This window comes from Tupaia chinensis, unplaced genomic scaffold, assembly GCF_000334495.1.
Source record: "Tupaia chinensis unplaced genomic scaffold, TupChi_1.0 Scaffold000146_1, whole genome shotgun sequence".
Classification (NCBI taxonomy): Eukaryota; Metazoa; Chordata; class Mammalia; order Scandentia; family Tupaiidae; genus Tupaia; species Tupaia belangeri.
Genome location: NW_006159616.1, coordinates 17,569,337 through 17,589,201, shown reverse-complemented (window position 1 = coordinate 17,589,201; position 19,865 = coordinate 17,569,337). Strand labels below are relative to the sequence as shown.

At 52.7% G+C, this 19,865-nt stretch overlaps 1 protein-coding gene across 1 annotated transcript in view; it reads right to left on the bottom strand.

Annotated features, from left to right (window-relative positions):
• The window catches only part of PLEKHG5 (pleckstrin homology and RhoGEF domain containing G5), a 37,320-nt gene that overhangs the window by 1,413 nt on the left and 16,042 nt on the right, over positions 1-19,865 (bottom strand). Inside the window, 19 exon segments of the mRNA XM_014586600.2 lie at positions 256-440; positions 533-648; positions 746-878; positions 4,583-4,702; positions 4,838-4,975; positions 5,170-5,319; positions 5,454-5,564; positions 5,855-6,004; positions 6,124-6,174; positions 6,892-6,987; positions 7,339-7,530; positions 7,607-7,679; positions 7,681-7,805; positions 8,374-8,519; positions 8,801-8,937; positions 9,324-9,415; positions 9,763-9,823; positions 10,150-10,255; positions 11,503-11,632. Coding sequence (XP_014442086.1) covers positions 256-440; positions 533-648; positions 746-878; positions 4,583-4,702; positions 4,838-4,975; positions 5,170-5,319; positions 5,454-5,564; positions 5,855-6,004; positions 6,124-6,174; positions 6,892-6,987; positions 7,339-7,530; positions 7,607-7,679; positions 7,681-7,805; positions 8,374-8,519; positions 8,801-8,937; positions 9,324-9,415; positions 9,763-9,823; positions 10,150-10,255; positions 11,503-11,632 — 2,312 coding nt within the window.

Genomic DNA, 19,865 nt, shown 5'->3' with positions numbered 1-19,865 from the left:
ATCCCGAGAGGAGAATGGAGGAGAAGGGATTGCGGCATGACCATCCCCCCTGGGGGGTGATTTCTCGCTTTCTGTCTCTATGTCTCTCTCTGTCTGTCTGGCGAGCACACGCGCTCTGTAGCGAAAATCTCTCAAAAAAAAAATTTTTTTTAAAAAGAGGAAGGGGACATGACTGGGCTCTTTCTAGTATCTAAGGCTGTTGATGAGCCCAGAGTCCTATGATGTGACCTGCCGGGTGGTCTTCAGCAAACATACCAGTGCTGGGAGTTGAGGCTGTTGCTGCTCTTACGCAGGATGGTGGGGGAGCTGGCAGCAGAAGTGCTACTTCCCTCGCCTTCTTCCTCCTCTTCCTCCTCCTGCTCCTCCTCCTCCTCTTCTAGGCTCTGCAGGTGCTGCTGGCTGCCCGGGTGTTCCTGCACACGCAGCTGCTGTAGCTGGTTCTGCAGGCAGAGGTGGGTGCTCAGGGGCAGGATGAGCTATGACCACCAGCCCCCAGGCTGCCCTGCCTGCTCACACAGCATGCTGTTCTCACCTGGGCATTGTAAATGGCATCCACCCAGCCACGGCACAAGGCCTGGCCGCTGGCCTGAAACGTGTAGGCCCCCACGGCACTGTGGAACTCATTCAGGTAGATGAGGAGGAAGGAGCCTGGTCAGGGTGGGTCCGTGTCAGTGTTGGCTGAAACCACAGCCTCAGCCCCCACTCTCATAGCTTCTGCCCAGAGCATGAGACCAGGCCTTCTCACCAGGGTCCCGTAGCTCCCGGCACACGATCTTGTCCACCAGCAGTGGTGGCCTGATGACCTTGGTCCTCTCGGCCTTCTTCACTGCCTTGGTCACCAAGAGCAGATCCGTGAAGAGGAAGCAGTACACGTCCATCTGGGGGGTGGAGCAGAAGAGGCTGTCAGGGCCAGGGCCCCGGGACTGCTGCAACATCCTCCCTGGGAGCACTCAGTTTTTGTCAAACACCACTTCCCCCCTCACTTCCTATGAACTTCCAAGTAAAATTAAAATGAAAAGAAAAATAATTCTTTCTTGAGGAATACATTTATGGTGTGTCTCTTTTTTTTTTGGGGGGGAGAGGTTTTTGCTATAGGGTATGTGTGCTTGCCAGAAAGACAGAGACAGAGAGACAGAAAGCGAGAAATCACCCCCCAGGGGGGATGGTCACGCCGCAATCCCTTCTCCTCCATTCTCCTCTCAGGATCTTGGGCACACACGCACACGCGCCCGGCATGAGTTTGAAGCCACCAGGTCCGGGCCGCGAACCGCGGTCGACTACGTGGGAGTCCAGCGACATAGCCATTACGCTAAGTGCTGGTTCCCGCATTTATGGTGTATCTCAATTGAATTTTTAGATTTATTAAATTTTATTATTTTTACTTATTTATTCTTTTGGAGAGGTTTTTGCTATAGGGTATGTGTGCTTGCCAGAAAGACAGAGACAGAAAAACAGAAAGCAAAAAGTCAACCCCCAGGGAGGATGACCACGCCTCAGTCCCTTCTACTCCATTCTCCTCTTGGGATCCTGGGCACACACACACACTGGTGTGAGTTTAAGATACCAGGTCTGGGACTCGAACCGTAGTCAACTACATGGGAGTCCAGCGATGTAGCCATTACACCATCCGCTGGTCCAAAATTTAATTTTTTAAATGAATTATTTTAACTTTATTTATTTAAATTTGACCAGAGAGGGACAGAGAGAGAGAGAAAGCAAGAAAGCAAGTTGCCAGGGCCTCGAACTGCAGTCAGCCATGTGGAAGCCCAGGGTGCTTAACCTCCACACAACTGCTGGTCCAAAACTTTATTATTTTTTAAAGAATTATTTATTTGATTTTATTTATTCTTCTTCAATTTGACTGGAAAGAGACAGAAAAGAGAGAGAATGAAAAAGCAAGCTGCCAGGTCCAAGACTCAAGCTACAGTTGGCTAGGTGGGAGTCCAGAGCTTCAATCACCATGCCACCTGCCACCCCAATAGTATTATTTTTAAAAAATTTGCTATAGGGCATGTACACTCATCAGAGAGAGAAAGAGAGAGAGAAAATGAGAAAGCTAGCCACCAGGTCTGGGACTTGAACCATATTAGGCCATGTGGAAATCTAATGCCTTAACTACCAGATCATCTGCTGGCCCCTCAATTAAATTTTATAGTAAAAAGAAAAGGGGGAGCTGGCAGGTGATGCAGTGGTTAAGGTGCTGGACTCCCACATGGCTGACTGTGGTTCGAGTCCCGGCCCTCGCCTCCCATGTATTCAACCGCGGTTCGAGTCCTGGACCCGGTGGCTTAAACTCACGCCGGGCGCGTGTGCGTGCATGCCCAAGATCCCAAGAGGAGAATGGAGGAAAAAGGATTGTGGCGTGGCCATCACCCCTGGGAGGTGATTTCTTGCTTTCTGTCTCTCTGTCTCTGTCTTTCTGGCGAGCGCACGCGCCCTGTAGCAAAAAAAAAATAAATAAAAAAATAAAAGTAAATAAATAACTACTTAAAAAAATAAATAAGGGGCTGGAAGATGGCACGGTGGTTAAAGGTGCTGGACTCCCACATGGTTGACCAAGGTTCAAGTCCCAGACCTGGTGGCTTGCTTTCTCACTTTCCCTCTCTCCCTGATCAAACTGGAAAATAATAATAAAGTTAAATGCAAAATAATTATTTAAAAAATAAATAATAATAAATAGAAGGAAAAGAAAAGGAAATGATTTAAAATTTGCAGGCTCTTGGGTCCTCAGTGTGTGAAGGGTTATTAGCATGGCAGCGAGGCTTTGGGGGGTTCCCACTGTAAGAATATGCTCTCCTCTTTCCCACCCACTGAGAACCCAATGGCACTAACAGGTGAGTGTGATCAGCACCTTTGGGGGCCAACAGGTGACATAGTAGGTAAGGCACTGGATTTCCACGTGACTTACTGTGATTTGAGTCCTGGACCTGGCAGCTTGCTTTCTCAGTCTCTCTCTCTCTCTCTCTCTTTTGTTTCCTTGGGGTGTGTGTGCTTGCTAGAGAGAGAGAAAGAGAGAGACAGAGACAGCGAGAGGGAAAGTAAGAAATCACTCCCCAGGGGACTGGCCACGCAACAATCCCTATTCTTCCATTCTTCTGGAATATTGGGCATGTGTGCCCATGCCCCGGATGATTTTCAAGCCACAGGGGCCGGGATTCCAACCACAGTAGGCCATGAGGGAGTCTCACAACATAAACATTATGCCATCTGCTGGCTTCAAATAAATAAGTCTTTAAGAAAAAGATCAGCACCTCCATGGGCTACAACCTGAGAGCTGTACTTGTAGAAAATAAAATGAAGGAGCCAGCAGGTGTCATGGTTAAGGCACCAAACTCCCACATGGCTGACCATGGTTTGAGTTTTGGACCTGGTGGCTTACTTTCTCACTTTCCTTCTCTGTCTGTCTCTAGTCAAATTTAGGGGGAAAAAAATTGGGACAAGCAGATGGTATAATGGTTATGTTGCTGGACTCCCACATGGCTGACTGCAGAGTCCTGGACCTGGTAACTTGAAAGTCACACTGGGTGCGTGTGCATGTGCACCCAAGTTCTCAGGAGAGAATGGAGGAGAAGGGACTGCAGAGTGGTCATCCTCCCTGGGGAGGTGATTTCTCACTTTATGTCTCTCTGTCTCTCTGGCAAACACACATACCCTACTGCAAAAATCTCTCCAAAATAATAATAGTAATAATGATGAATAAAATATTTTAAAATTCTTTAAAAATAAATAAATAAATTGAGGGCCAGCAGGTGGCTCTGATGGTTAAAGTGCTGGAATCCCACATGGCAAACTGAGGCTCTAGTCTCAGAACCAGCGGCTGAAAATCAGAACAAATAAACAGATAAACAAGTGTTAAAAAAATAAATCAGGGGACCAGCAGTTAACGTAATGGCTATGTCACTGGACTCCCATGTAATCGACCACAGTTCAAGTCCCAGATCCAGTGGCTTAAAACTCATGCTGGGTACGTGTGTGTGTGTGTGTGTGTGTGCCCAAAATCACCAAAAGAAAATAGAGATTGTGGCATGGCCATCACCCCTGGAGGGTAATGGAGGAGAAGGGATTGCGGCATGGCCATCCCTCCTGGGGGGTGATTTCATGCTTTCTGTCTCTCTTTGTCTGTCTGGCGAGTGTATGCATCCTATAGCAAAAACCTCTCCCAAAAATAAATAAATAAATCAGGACTACAGATGGTGTAATGGTTATGTCGCTGGACTCCCATGTAGGTGACTATTGTTAAAGTCCTGGACCTGGAGTCTTAAAGTTCGCACTAGGTGTGTGTGCATGCATGCCCAAAATCCCAAAGGGAGAATGGAGAAGGGACTGCAATGTGGCTCTCACCCCTGGAGGGTGATTTCTTGCTTTCTGTCTCTGTCTCTCCGGTGAGCACACATGCCCTATAGCAAAAATCTCTCTAAAAGCAATAAAATAAATATAAATTGCAACAGATGATCATCCCTCACTACGAACACTAAATCCTTAGTTCTTGAGTCACCACCTAACTGGGCGGCTGGAGACCAGGAGGTCCCTGGGAAGTCCAAGCCCACAAAGCAAGAGGGGATAGGGCAGGGGCCTGGGTCACCTTGCTGTCCTTCCCCTCCTTCATCCTCAGGCTCCCCTCCAGCAGCAGCTGTCGTGTCTCCTCAGGGGAGGCACCAGGGATAGGCGCTGTCAGGTCCAGGTGCAGAAATTCCTTCAGGAGCTGGGGATGGGGTGTATGGGGGGGTCCTCAAGTGAGTGTCCCAGCATCGCCCCTGTCTGCCACTTGGGCCCCTCCTCCATTCCAGCAGGGCCAAAGACCATCCTTCTGTACCATACGCACGCCTACCACGCCTACCTTGTCTACTTCGTCAGTGCTGCCCTCCACCACCTCATAGGCATCGATGCGGCTCACCACTGCGGCCAGCCGCTGTCGCTCCTGTCGCTGCCGCACGCATGGCTTCACGTGGTGGATGAAGCGCTCCACCGAGTTAATCTGGGGGTAGGTGACTGAAAAATGCTGCGATGTCCCCCCCCCGGCGCCCAGCCGCTGTCGCTCCTGTCGCTGCCGCATGCATGCATTCACGTGGTGGATGAAGCGCTCCACCGAGTTAATCTGGGGGTAGGTGATGAAGCTTCAGGCCCTAGCCTAAGAACCAGGAGGGGACCCCACCCACCTGCCCCAGTTACCATGGTGATGACAGCTTCCTTGGCATGTGGCTCATCTGTCTTCCTCAGTATGGACTTGAGCAGCAGCGGGTACTTGGTGAGTCGCTGGTGGGGCTTGGCCAGCATGTCGCTCAACTTTAGCCGCTGGCACTGCTGGTGCTTTTCGGCCCACTGCAGAGGTGTGGTGCTGCTCAAGCAGGCTCCGCCCCGGAACCGACCACGCCCACCGCTAGCCTCCTTCCCTCTAGCCAAGGAGGTGGTGCCTGTCACCTGCACCCCTCCCTAACCAGTCAGCCCACGCTCACCGTGACATAGGCCCGGAAGAGCTCGTTGTCGCGCAGCAGGCTGCGCATGTACTCCATGCAGCCTTCCTCCTCCATGCAGTACCGGATGTATGGCTTGAAGAGAGAGCCGAACTGGCCAGGGCAGAATAACCACAGCACGGTTACCGCGTGTTCCCCGCGGGCAAGCCCCGCCAGGTACTTCCCAAGCTACCTTCCTGCACTTTCGCGACCGCTCCAGGGGGCGGCAAACTTATTAGCCCTGTTTGCAGATGAGAAAACTGAACCTCAGGAAGTGGCCACCGGAGGCCAGGCAGCAGGCAGGGATGGCTAGGTGGGGCTTCTAACAGAGTTGACTGACTCATGTGAGGTAGGGACCCCAACCCTGACTCAGTGTCTCCGTCTCTCTCTGGCCTCACCCGTACCATCTTGAAGCCTTTGAGGAAGTCCCCGGGCTGCAGCAGCACCCGCGTGCGCCGCGCCTTCTCCAGCACCGGCGCCATCACGCTGCCCCACAGGCCGCGGTGCAGCCGCGCGATCTCTGGGATGTTGCTGAACAGGCGCTCGGCCTCCACCTGGGCGGGACGGGAGGTGCGGTAGGCTCCGCCCTACCCCACCCCGCCCAGCCAGCTCTTCCCTTGCTTGAGTCCCACCAGGATCCCCCCCCAAGGAACCACCCCTCCGTCCACTGCACCTCACACAGCAGCCCCGACTCCTGCAGGTTCAGAAGGCAGCACAGGAACAGCTGTAGGGCAGGAAACGCTGCAGCTGGGGCGGGTGGGGGTAGCCCAGTCCCGAAGCTCCACCTACACTTAGGATCCCTCCCATCCCTTGGGGAAGTCCCTGAAGCAGCCAGGGGCAGAGGATGTACCCTTTGATCTTAACACCTGGGACCTCCAGACCTAAAAGAAAGGCCCAGTCCCTAGGGCCCACCTCACTGTCTGGGGGTGTCACTCTGCCCTGGCCCCAGCTAGAGGGAAGCTCTGTGAACACTGGTCTTGCAGCTACACCTGGAACTCTCTCCTCTACTTCTGCACTGGCTCAGCCTCCCGGTTTTCCCCAGAAGGAGCTTCTTCCATCCAAGACTTTCTTCAGCCTCCAGGCACAGGACAAGTGCCCCCCTCCCTGGGCCCAAATCTCTACAGCACCTCCCGGCTCTGTCCCGTCTTGGGTGTGGGATCTGGGCAGCTGGCACACAGGAGGAGCTCAGAAATAGCCCTTGAATCAACAAGTGGAAGAGTAAGGCCTCGCTCATGCTAATGCAGCTCAGCCTGGCAGAGGTCCCTCCCAGGTGTCCAGGCCCCGGGAAGCACCTCTCCCCACCAGGTGCAGCCCTTCTTTGACTTTACTGCCTCACCTCACTGTCTGGCACCTGCTCTTCTGCAAAGGCCTACACTCAGCTGAGGAGTGCCCAGAAAAAGATGGGGGTGGGGGAAGGTAGGAGGGGCAGCCCCATACTCACATTGGTGATCACCCGCAGTTTCCTGATGTAAGAGGCCTCGGTGTGCAACAGCTCCCATACCGCCTCCTGCTGGTGGCACTGCCGCCGGGTCAGCTTCTAGAGGGAGGGTAGGGCGGATCAAGCGGGAGCCAGGAGTGTGTTGGGATGGCCAGCAGAGGGCGAGTAACCCTGCATGCAACTTCCTCATTTCCACGGGGGAACACAGAGGTCTCAAGAGGGGCAGGGTCACTGTCACCATCACATGGATTATCACAGTCCAGACACCCACATCTGCCACTAAATGATCAAGCAGCACCACTTTCTCCTGGCCTCAGTTTTCCCAAGTAGGCTGAGGATAGCAGTGGCCTCTTGAGGTTGTCCCATGAAACACCCTGCCATTGGTCCTCGAAAGGCCATGCCCTCCTTTCACAGACAGAAGGAAGGAGGGCTTTCTTTGGGCTCACTCACCTCATGTCCATCAATGAGCTCCCGCCAGCTATCCTCCAGCCTCAGACAAGTACTGTTATCATCCTCTTCCTCCTCCTCCTCCTCCTCCTCCCAGGAGTCATGATCAAAGCGCAGCCTCCTAGGCAGCCGGGGCAGCCCGAAGAGGCTGTAGGCATGCAGTTTGCCCTCCAGCTGCTCCATCTTGTCCACCTCCTGGAAGAGACCTGTGGTCAGCATCAGCTGTCAGAGCCAACCAGCTGCCCTGCCCCAGGGCCCACGGGCCACATACCCGGCCAAAGGCGCTGGTGCTGGGACCCGAGCTGAAGAAGCCACTGAAACGACTGGCTGCCCGGTTCTTCCCGTCCGCTGCTGGTGCTGCCACTGCTGCCACTGGGCAGAGAGCTGCTGGAGGCCAAGGGGGGGTCCTGGCCAGGGATGCTGGCTTCCCCCAGGAACTCCGACATGTTTTTGCGACGACGGCCTGGGGCCTGGCAGGGAGAGGTGGCCAAGGTCAGGCCCCAGCTCCATGGTTTCCAGGACCTCAGGCTAGCCTGGGAGGGGAGAGGGTCTCTGCACTCCTGCCCTGGGGTGCTAACTCCTGAGGCGCAGACGTACCTGGACTGTCCCCCCCACGTCCCCCCACCGCATCTTCAAGCACGTGGGGAAAAAGACGGTTAAACACACACACCCAGATGCACTTGCAAATACAGCTCCAAATGAGTCCCACAACACACACTTGCACATCCAGTCAGTGACACAGGCCCTCCTCTCTCTCACACACGTCTGCTGTGCCACACATGTACGTAAACAGACATGCACATACAAACACACACACTCCGATTCCCTGGGTACTAGAAGACTCAGAGATAAGACCTATCACCTCGAGATATGGTTAGATAAAAGGGGGATCCTCTATTCTCTCACAGTCAGCCCCGTTTTCCACAGGGGGAAGTTAAAGCTCCAAGAGGGGGCAGGGAAGGATCTGGGGTAACTTCCCCCCAGAAGAGAGACCAGCCCAGACCCCTTCCCACTCCCACCCCTGACATGGCTCCTGACCAAGATGTCGAGGCTCTCCCGGCGACTCTGGGGGTCCACACGCTCCAGGATGGGGAGCCCAGCCCCAGATGGCCGCAGGATTGGCAAACTCAGGGACTTGGAGTCTTTCACGCCCTGCTCCACTTTGCCCTCGTCCCCCGGCTTGGCTAGGGTGGCATGGAAGGGCAATGAGAGGTCCTCAGTGCCAGGTTTGGTAGAGGAGGGGCCTCAGTCCTCTCTCCCCTAAGGATCAGAACTAAGGCCTGGCTGCCCTACCCCCACAGCTCCGCCCTGCCAGCACCCGCCACCAGGGCCCAGCAGACACCTGTATGGTAATGAGTCTGCTCAGAGCCATGACCAATGAGAACATGAGCCTGGGGAGGGAAGGTGCCATCTCTAAGAGGCCCAGCCAGGCCCCAGCCTGCTGCCCGCCCTGCCTGCTGCTCACCTTTGACCCGCAGGTAGTGTCCTCCGAACCTGTAGGCCTCGAAGGTGAGGGACAAGGGCGTGTTGGACTGGTCCAGGTAGATATCCACTTTGCCCAGAGCAATGCCCTTCCTTTCAAACACTGGCAACAACACCTCCCTGCCCCCAGGACAGAGGGTGTGTGTATTAGAGAGGCAATCACAGGAGCCCCCACCCCAGCCACAGCCCCGGCTCCACCCACTTCCCAGCGGAAAAGGGAAGCACACACAGGCTCACACGCAGATGCACAGACACCTGCCCACAGAGGCTCACACAGCCCAGCACGCCATGCTCTCACACGGGCACGCGAGGGCAGGCCCATCACACACCTGCTCACACTTGAGCCTGGCCCTGCACACATGATGGGAATGCTCAGGTGCACGGCCCCTTACACTGGCGCACACAGCCACACCATCTGCCTGCAGGTGCAGACTCACCCACTCACAGGCCATCACACAGACAAACGCGGTCCTGACACAGGAAGCCACAGCCCCACCAAACCCTACCCCAGTGACTTCTTCTTCATGGCTGGCACAATCTCCGTCTCGATGTCCACATTCAGGTCAAATTTCAGGGTGAAGCACTCCTTGCTTGGGTCCTGGGAGGACACTGGTCTGCTAGCTTCTCCAGGGCTACCTCTTGTCCCCCACCCTCCTCACCCTACAGCCCTGGATGAGAACCCTAGCAGAGGAGTGAACGCCAGGGCTCTCTCAGCCCTCCTCCATCCCAGGAGGTCCTCAGAACTCCTCCCGCCCAAAGAGCTCCGGGCGCATCCCACAGTGAGGTGGACAGCTCTGGCTGCAGGCTAAGGCAGCGAAGCAGGGGCACACTCGCTCTAGACCTCATCCCTCATCCTGGAGTTCAGGGCAGGAAGGCCCAGCCTTGGGAATGGGAGAGGTGGAGCTATCTGGGAGTCCCCATCTGCTAGCCCTAAGGATGCCTTACATCTGTGTGTCTCCTCCTTGCTTTCTTCTTGGAGAGTTTCAGGCCTGTGCTCTTCCTATCACTGCAGTGAAGGCAGAGGTTGGAGGCACAGGCGGGCCCTTGCCGGGGTAGGAAGGAGTGGGGGCCTTGGCAGGCCAGGCCAGCTTGGGTTTGTGCGCCCTCTGGTGGCCAAGACAGGAGTCACACCCAGTGGTATCTAGTCTGGCATCTGATCCCAGACACCGTGGAGGTTGGCTCAGTCTGGGTGGCCTCCTCCAGGAATCAGGGCAGCTGAAGGGGTAGGGAGGCCTGCCAATCGGCCCTTCTGGGGAAGGCACTGAAGTGTCTAGTCCCAGGATCTCTTGGAACCCCCAAGGTACCCACTCTACCCACCTACCCCTCTCCTACCCTTTGCTGTCCATAGAGCTGTCCTCCTCCTCCTCCTCCAAATCCACTGCGGGGCAGGTGCGTGGGGGACATGACCGGGTGGACACATTCCGGGCAAGGACAGAGCCTGTGGAGAAAAGTGCAAGGGCAGTTGCACCTGCTCCCTCCCTGGCTTCCTGCTTGGCTCTCCCATGGGACCATCCCCAGAGAATCCATAGTCACTCCTGGGACCCCCAACAAAGTAGCTAGGGCCCAGCTCTGTAACTGGAGGGGCTCAATAACTGTTATGTACCATCCCCCAGGCCCAAAAGGACACAGGCGCCCCGAGATAACACCCTAGATGCTGGCCCACCCCTAAAACAAACACACCCATGGCCTCAGTTTACCCTTCTATAAAATAAGAGCACAAAGCCCTGCCTCTAGGACCATGGCAGGAAGAGACCAAAGTCTATGGCTCTTTCTTTCCACCTCCTCTCCCCCACTGCCGTGACCACATCTGAGTCCCAGGGGGCCCTAGCAGAGGGAAGAGTCCTTTTGTCCCTCTGATCAGCTGGGAAAGGAGATAAGGGGTTGGTATTTCTTGCCAGGCCTCAGTGCCTGTAAGTCAGCCCTGCACAGACAGTTGGCGAGGGCCAGGGTTGCAGGAGGGGTTTCTTGTTTCCTTCTACAAGTTCCTTCAGCCCACCCCATGCTGCCTTGGCTAGGCCAACAGCCTGGCTTTGAAGGCTGGCCCAGAAGTCATCTCCCATGAGGACAGTCAGAACTGGGAGGAAAGGAGGCCCAGGAGCTCCCATATGCCAGCACTGGAACAGGACCAGGGGCGGGGGCAGCTGTGGAGGTGAAACCCAACAAGAACAGCACAGCAACCAAAGAAACAGGCTGCTTCAAGCTGTGTGCTTTCCCCAACTTCTTCCCTTGCACTCAAAAACTTACAGAACAAAGGGAACTGCAACAATTCAGGTTTCCTTATTTACAGTCCATGCTGTCCTATCCTGGTTCCAAAAGTTATCAAAACACTATCTCCTGGGACCAGTAGTTAGCATAATGGCTATGCCACTGGGCTCCCATGTAGTCGACCATGGTTCAAGTCCCGGACCCGGTGGCTTAAACTCACGCCGGGCACGTGTGCGTACATGCCCAAGATCCCGAGAGGAGAATGGAGGAGAAGGGATTGCGGCATGGCCATTCCCCCTGGGGGGTGATTTCTCACTTTCTGTCTCTCTATCTCTGTCTGGCAAGATAGAGAGACGCACGTGCCCTATAGCAAAAACCTCTCTCAAAAAAAAAGAAAAAAAAAAAACACTGTCTCCCTAGAAAGGCACTTCAGAGCTGCCCTGGGATCTGCAGGGCAGGGCTGGCCCTTCCAGCACTCACCTTGCGGAGGCAGGTCAAAGCGCACGTGTCCGTCATAATGCATGGTGTTATGGAACTTGCTGTCACAGGCCTCGCAGAGGTTGAGAGGCCCCCGGCGGTGCAGCTGCTGGCAGTCTGTGTGGTGGCATACCTGTGGGGAAGGATAGGGCTGGGTCAGGCTGGGCTCCACAGGCAGTGACACCTGCTGCCCAGACCACGCAGTGCCCAGGCGGGGCTCCTGACTGCCTGCAAGGGCTGCCCCTCTTACCCAACCATCCATCCCCCGGGGCCCTATGTTCATGAATTCATTTGACACACATTTCCTAAGCACCTACTAGTGTGCATTCCTAGGGATGCAGCAAAAGCCAAGCCCTGCTTTGAAGGAGACTTCGAGTGAATAACCTCTTCCAAGGCACAGGCAGGAAGGGCTTCCCCAAATGAAGCCCGGGACTGCTATTCATTTTGGCCAGCTCAGTGTTAGAGCCTTGAGTTCTAGGAAGCCCCTCTGCTCTCTGCTGCTCAGGTGCCCTGCCCTTGGTTCTACAGCCCACAGGGGTTCTGAAGAGTGGCCCTACTGGGTCTTAAAAACACACGTGAAGGAGGACCAGCAGTTAGCATAATGGCTGTGTCGCTGGACTCCCATGTAGGCGACCAGGTTCGCGTACTAGACCCGGTGGCTTAAAACTCAAGCCAAGCGCATGTGCGTGTGTGCCCAAGATCCCAAGAGGAGAATGGAGGAGAAGGGACTGCAGCGTGGCCATCCCCCCCGAGGGGTGATTTCTCACTTTCTGTCTGTCTCTTTCTGTCTTTCTGGCAAGCGCACGCGCCCTGTAGCTAAAAACCTCTCCAAAAAAAGAAAAGCACACGTGAAGGAGTCATGGAGGAGTCAAAGTTGGGGTCGGCTCAGTGTCCACGGACTGTCACTTGGTGACCTGGGCCTGGACTTGCTGTATCACTCCGTCTATTCCCTCCCCATCTTCATGGACCAGTCTCATTCCCCTGCCCTCTAACTTCCCATGGTCCCCTCCTAACACTCCCGACTACTCTGCCTGCTACTTCTCCCAGGGCAACAGGAACCAGTAGCAGGAGACCCATAAGCTCCCACGACCAACTCCACATGTCACCTAACATAAAGCCTGTGCTCGTACCATACCCAGTCCCTCCCTAAATGGTTCCATTTTCTTTTCTCTGTTTTTACTTTTCTTTTCTTTTCTTTTTTTTTAAGGTTTTGCCATAGGGGGCATGTGCTTGCCCAAGAGGAATAGCAACAGCAAGAGGAAAAGTGAGAAATTAACCCCCCTGGGGGGTGTGTGTGACCATACTGTAATCCTTTCTCCTCCATTCTCCAAGTGGGATTTTGGACACTCATGCATAGGTGCCCAAGTGGTCTTCAAGCCACCCATGGGACTCAAACTACCATGTGGTGGGCCATGTGGGACTCTAGCATCTTAAGCACAATGCCCCCTGCTGGTTCCAAATGGTGTGTTTTCTTTTTTTTTTTTTTAGAGGTTTTTGCTATAGGGCCCTTGCGCTTGCCAGACAGAGAGAGACAGAGAGACAGAAAGCGAGAAATCACCCCCCAGGGGGGATGGCCACACCGCAATCCCTTCTCCTCTCAGGATTCTGGCCACGTATGCACACATCCCAGGGGTGAGTTTAAGCTACTGGGTCTGAGACTCGAACCGCGGTCGACTATGTGGGAGTCCAGCGACATAGCCGTTATGCTAACTGCTGGTCTCCCAAATGGTGTGTTTTCTTTAAGTAACAGGACTCACCCCTATGAGTAAGATAAAGCTTTCCCTCTAAGAACCAGCCTATACCTGTGGGATCCAAGAGGGCATAATAAACTCTGGAAGACCCCAAATCTCATCATAATAGCATTTACATGAAAAATAACACACCTATCAATGCAATAACAGCTTACAATCCCCAGGGAAACGACTGGAAATATCCTTACATGGGGAAAAAGGAAGTGGGTTTTGGAATTCCGGGAAGTCCCCACCTTTTCCTGAAAAAGCTTTGAATATTAGCTTTAATTTTTTTTTTAAGTTTTATTTTGTTATAGGGCATGCATGCTCACCAGAAAGAAAGAAAGTGAGAACTCACTCCGCAAGGGGGATGACTGTGCCGCAATCCCTTCTCTTCCATTCTCTTCTCGAGATTTTGGGCACAAGCATATACCCAGCATTTTACAAGCCACCAGGTTGTAAAAAAAAGTCAGTCCTGTGGGATCCAGCCATCTCAACCACCACGCTGCCTTAACAACCATGCCACCTGCTGGCCCCCACCCTGGCTACGTCAGACGCCTTAGCCTAAGATGGGTGACAAGCTGATGTGCAAACTCGGCTCCTGCTTCTCCATTCCTTGATCCTTGAATAAAGCTTGTGCCCTGACCCTCAGTTTAGGTTTTGTATGTGGTTCCACATCGAACAGCGAAAGAGCTCGTATTTGGGAGTAAATTAGAATTGGTAACACACCCACCTGCCCAGAGCTGTGGGGCTTTAAGTAAACTGCCCTGCTCCAGTCTGACACCAGCCCTTCCTTTATTCCTGCCTCACACCCTCCCTTTCTTTTTTTTTTTTTTGCTATAGGGCATATGCACTCACCAGGAAAAGCGAGACAGAGAGACAGAAAGCGAGAAATCATTCCCCAGGGAGGATGGCCACGTAGCAATCCCTCCTCCTCCAATCTTCTCTCGGGATCTTGGACATGCATGCACACACGCCCGGCATGAGTTTAAGCCACTGGGTCCGGGACTCGAACCACGGTCGACTACTTGGGAGTCCAACAACATAGCCATTACACTAACTGCTGGTCCCAACACCAGCCCTTCCTCAGGTCTGCCCCTGCGATGCAGGTATCAGGCTCAGCATTCTCACTCTCCACCAGATCATTCCCATCAGTATAAACCAACATGTTATTATTTTTTAACTTTCATTTTTAATTTTTTTTTAGAGGTTTTTGCTATAGGACACATGCACATGCCAGAAAGATAGAAAGCGAGAAACCATCCCCTGGGGGGATGGCCACACTACAATCCCTTCTCCATTCTCGTCTCGGGATCTTGGGCATGCACGCACACGCACCTGGCGTGAGTTTAAGCCACCAGGTCCGGGACTCAAACCACGGTCGACTACATGGGAGTCCAGCAACCTAGCCATTACACCAACTGCTGTTCCCTAATTTTTATTTTTTTAGAGAGATTTATGCTATAGGTGTGTGTACTCATCGAAAAGATAGAGACAGAGAGACAGAAAGTGAGAAATCACCCCCCAGGGGGATGGCCACGCCACAATCCCTCTCCATTCTCCTTTCAGAATTTTGGGCATGCACACACATGCATCCGCCGTGAGTGTCAAGCCGTGGGGTCCAGGACTTGAACCATGGTCGACAATCTGGGAGTCCAGCAAGGTAATCATTATGCCATCTGCTGGTTCCACCAACGTGTTATTATTTCTCCATTTTACAAAACCTGTCTTTTGACCTACCTTCGCTGTCAGGTACCACTCCATTTCTCTTCTTCCCCTTATAGTTAACCTCTGTAAAACCAATGTATACACTTTCCCCTCCAGCTCCCTCCAGCTCAGTTCAACTAATGGCAATTCCTTTTCCTTTTTAAGAATGATTTATGGGACCAGCAGGTGGCATAGTGGTAAGGTGCTGGACACTCCCACATGGTCAACCATGGTCGGATTTGGAGTCCTGGACCTGGTGGCCTGCTTTCTCTCTCTCTGTGTGCGTGTGTGTGTCTGTCTGGTCAAATTAAAATAAATGAGTCATTATTTTTTTTAAGAATGATTTATTTAATTTTATTTATTATTATTTTTTAATTTGACCATAGAGAGATAGAGTAACAGAGAAGGAAAGTGAGAAAGCAAGCTGCCAGGTCTAGGACCAGAACTGCTGTCAGCCATGTAAGAATCCAGTGCCCTAACCAATTCCTTCTAATTGCTAACTGTTATAGCTTGCATCCTGTTCTCATAAGAAACACATTAAGGGGCCAGCAGGTGGCATGGTGGTTAAGGGCGCTAGATTCTCACATGGCCGACCATGATTCGAGTCCCAGATCTGGCGGCCTCCTTTCTTGCTTTCCCTTGCTTTCTCTCTTTCTCTGGTCAAATTAAAATTTAAAAATAAATAAATATACAAATAAATAAAGTTAAAGAATAATTAAAGAAATACATTGGGGCTGGCAGGTGGCGTGGGGGTTAACTCCCACATGGCCAACCACGGTTCAAGTCCCAGACCTGGTGGCTTGCTTTCTCTCTCTCTCTGTTCCCCTCTGGTCAAATTAAATTAATTAATTAATTAAATAATTCTTTAAAAAAAAAAAAAAAAGGAATACATTAAACCGTGGGGCCAGCAGTTGGTATAGTGATTAAGGCATTGGACTCCCAAGTGGCCAGACATGGTTTGAATCTTGGACCTTGTGGCTTGAAAATCATGACTGGCATGTGTGCATGCATGCCCAAACTCTCAGGAGGAGAATGGAAGATAAGGGCCTATGGCATGGCCATCCCCCCTTAGGGGGGATTTCTCACCTTTCCTCTCACTGTCTTTCTCTCCAGCAAGCACACATGCCCTATGGTGAAGACAGAAAAAAAAAAGAGAGACACATTAAATCCTAATACCAGTGCCTCAAAACGTGACTTTATTCGGAAATAGAGTCGTTGCAGATATAACAAGTTGATTTGCTCATAATGGAGTATGTAATCAAGGGTACGGAGTATGGGAGGAGCATGACGGGTATCCACGTTAGAGAAGGGCCAGCCAGTGGCCTGCTGGGTAAGGTGGTTGAATCCCCCGTGGCTGACTGTACAGGACCCAGACGCTTGAAAAACATTGCAGACAAGTGTGTGTGTATGTGTCCCAAATCCCCAAATCCCCAAATGAAGAATGATAGAGAAGGGGTTGTGACGTGGCCATTTCCCACAGGGGGTGCTGTCTCAATTCCCTGCTTTCCTTCTCTTTGGCAAGTGCACGTGCCCTCTGGAAAAATCAGGAAACCAAAAAAAAAAAAAAGACGAGGAGGAGGCAACACAGAAATGGGACACAGAGGGAGAAGGCCATGTGACAACAGAGGTAGAGATTAGAGCGATATATCTACAAACCAAAGAACATCTGGGACTGCCAGAATTTAGAAGAGACAAGGAAAGAATACCCCCTACATCCTTGGGAGGGAGCATAGTCCCGCTGATAACCTGATTTCAGACTTCAGGGCTCCAGAACTGTGGGAAAATAAACCAGTGTGTTGTTCTAAAGCCAGTTGCTGTTCATTTGCTACGGTAGCCCAAGGAAACTAATACACTAGGTCAAAAGCTTAGGGTCACCCTTGACTCTGCTACACTCGCTCTGGTCAGTCAGAAGCCTGCTGGCTCCACCTTTTGAGTTTGTAGTCTCAATCGAGCCACGGCTCATCAGCTTCCCCCACACCCAGCCACACACACACAGACCCTGCCCATCTCCTCTCGGTTGGACAACTAGGGCCTCATACATGGCTGTCTTCCTCCCCCAGGCCCTGTCTATTCTCAATGGGCAGCCAGAGTGGTCCCTGTTCAAAGAGGAGTAACATTCAATGCAACCAAAACCCTCCAATGGGGCCACGCAGTGCAGCAGTAACCCAACTGGACCCACAGGGTGCGGTCCCAGGTTTGTGTCCTGGGCCCCTCTGTGTACACTGGGTATGTGTCTGTGCACATGATCCTGGCTGGCTAAGGCTAGGGATGGATCATGGCTTGGGACCATGGGGACACCTGTCTCTCTCTCATGGCAGAAATAAAGGTAAGAAACCAAGAAGCGGGACAGCAGGTAGCATGGCAGTTAAGGTGCTGGATTCCCACATGGCTGACCACAATTTGAGCACCAGTAGCTTGGAAATGACACCAGGCATGTGTGTATACATGCCCAAATCCCAAGAGGAGAATGGAGGAAAAGGGATTGCATCATGGCCATCTCCCTGGGGGATGATTTCTCACTTTCCCTCTCTCTGTCTCTCTCTGGGGAGTGTACATGACCTATGGCAAAAACCTAAAACCTCCCACAAACCTCCAATGCACCCATTTCACTCTGGATAAAAGCAAGTCCCCATACGGGACCTACCATCCTGCTCTCCCGTCATGGCTCCCTCGTCCACTGGCCTGAGACACTCCTCCCCAGGTGGTGAAATGCCTAGCTCCCTGCCTTCTCTCTCCTCCTGCAGCTCTTTACCTCTCAGTCACCTGCTCGCCCTTCTGCCCCCACTCTGCTCCCTTCCCACGGCCTGACAGACGGCGTCTTCTGCTTTGCCGTCTCCACACTGACTCACCCCGACCGACCACCGCCCTATCTCCAGCCCTAGTCATTCAAAACCATTTGTGTCACTTGTTAACTGGGGCAGCAGAGACACTGAAGAAGTTTTGGCTGGGGAGAGCCTGAGCAGGTATTTCCAAGATACGAGGATGGCCTGGGCAGCAGACAGCGCCCACAGGAAGGAGGGAGCAGGCTGGGAGTCTGGGCTGCATTTATAACACTGCTGTCATGTGCCTGAGGGCTGCACTGAGGGCGCCGCATACACCATTTCCTCTCATCCTACTAGGCAGGAGCTATTACTGCCCCTATTTTTAAAAATTATCTATTTATTATTGTTTTTTTCACATGAGTTTTGCCAGAGAGAGAGCAAGCCACCGGGTCCGAGACTCGAACCTCGGTCAACCATGTGGGGATTTCTGCACCTTAACCACCATGCCACCTGCTGGCCCCTACTGCCACTATTTTACACAAGAGGAAAGTGAGGTTCAGAAAGGTTAAGGAACTTGTCTGAGGTCACACAGCCAGTGGAACCAGGGCTTGAAGCCAGTGCGTGTGGTGCCAAATCCTGGGCTTTAACCACATTCACACTATCTTTTTATATATATATATTTTTAAAAGAATACCTTTTATTTTATTTTATTTTTAAAATTTGATCAGAGAGGGACAGAGTGAGAGGAAGGGAGAGAGAAAGAAACTGAGAAAGCAAGCCGCCAGGTCCAGGACTCAAACCATAGCAGGCCATGTGGGAGTCCAGCGCCCTTAAGCACCATGCCACCTGCTGGCTCCTCGCACTATCTCTTGGAGGTGTGAGAGAAGGGACAGGTGACTGGGGGGAAGAGGCTGGCCTTAGGTCAGCCTGAGGGCTAGGGAGACAGTTAGGAATCAATGGTAGTTTGACACCCCATCAGACAGAAGGGGGACCAGGGCAGACTGAGCAGGCCCACTGGCTCCAGGGGGCTCATTCTGTGGACTTGGATTCCTGATGGATGGCAGCGTGAACGCCAGGGACCTCCCCGCACTTCCCCGTCCTTCACGACTGGTCCTCAAGAGCGCTCTTCCACTGTATTGATGGGGCCTGCCACAGACGTTAGGGCACCACAGCGGCTGCCTGTCCTATCTTTTTTTGAGAGGCTTTTGCTTTAGGGCGTGTGCGCTGGCCAGAGAGACAGAAAGCAAGAAATCATCCCCCGGGAGGATGGCCATGCCACAATCCCTTCTCCTCCATTCTCCTCTGAGGATCTTGGGCACGCACGCACACACGCCCAGCGTGAGTTTAAGCCACCAAGTCTGGGACTCGAACCATGGTTGACTACATGGGAGTCCAGCAACATAGCCATTATGCTAACTGCTAGTCCCGTTTCTGTCTTATCTTAATCATCCAAGGTGAGGCCTCTACTCCCCCTCCCCCAGCACCTCAGGGTCCTGATGAGACAAAGGCCAGGCTTTGCAGGTTCTGGGACCTCAATCTGAGAATTAATCTGGGGAAAGAACCTGCCTACTTCGTTCCTCTTCTCAGGAGGCCTACAGTCTTAGCTCAGCAGCCCTCTTTGCCCAGCCTGAACAGGCTGGCAGAGCTAATCCCTCTTATCCTTCCTAACCCTGATAACTTTGGTTAGCCACCACCAGGTGGGGCTGCAGACTTCACCAGTTACCTGGGCCTGGCCTCACATGGGCAGCAGTTGGTGTAATGGCCATGTTGGACTCCCGTGTAATAGACCACAATTCAAGTCCCGGATTCGGTGGCTTAAATTCACGCCAGGCACGTGTGCATGTGTGCCCAAGATCCCAAGAGGAGAATGGAGGAGAAGGGATTGGAGGAGAAGGCATTGTGGCTTGGCCATTCCCCCTGGGGGGTGATTTCTGCTCTCTGTCTTTCTGGAGCACGCACCCTATAGCAAAAAAAAACTCTCCAAGAAGAAAAGAAAAAGGAGCCATACTAAGTGGTATGGGTCCTGAGGAGGGTCTCTGGGATCCCTTCAGTCCTGATTCTGTGCACAATCTTTTCGTTGTTGTTGTTAGAGAGCATGTGCACTCGTGTGTGTGTGTGTGTGTGTGTGTGTGTCTGTGTCTGTGTGTGTGTGTGTGTGTGTGTGTGT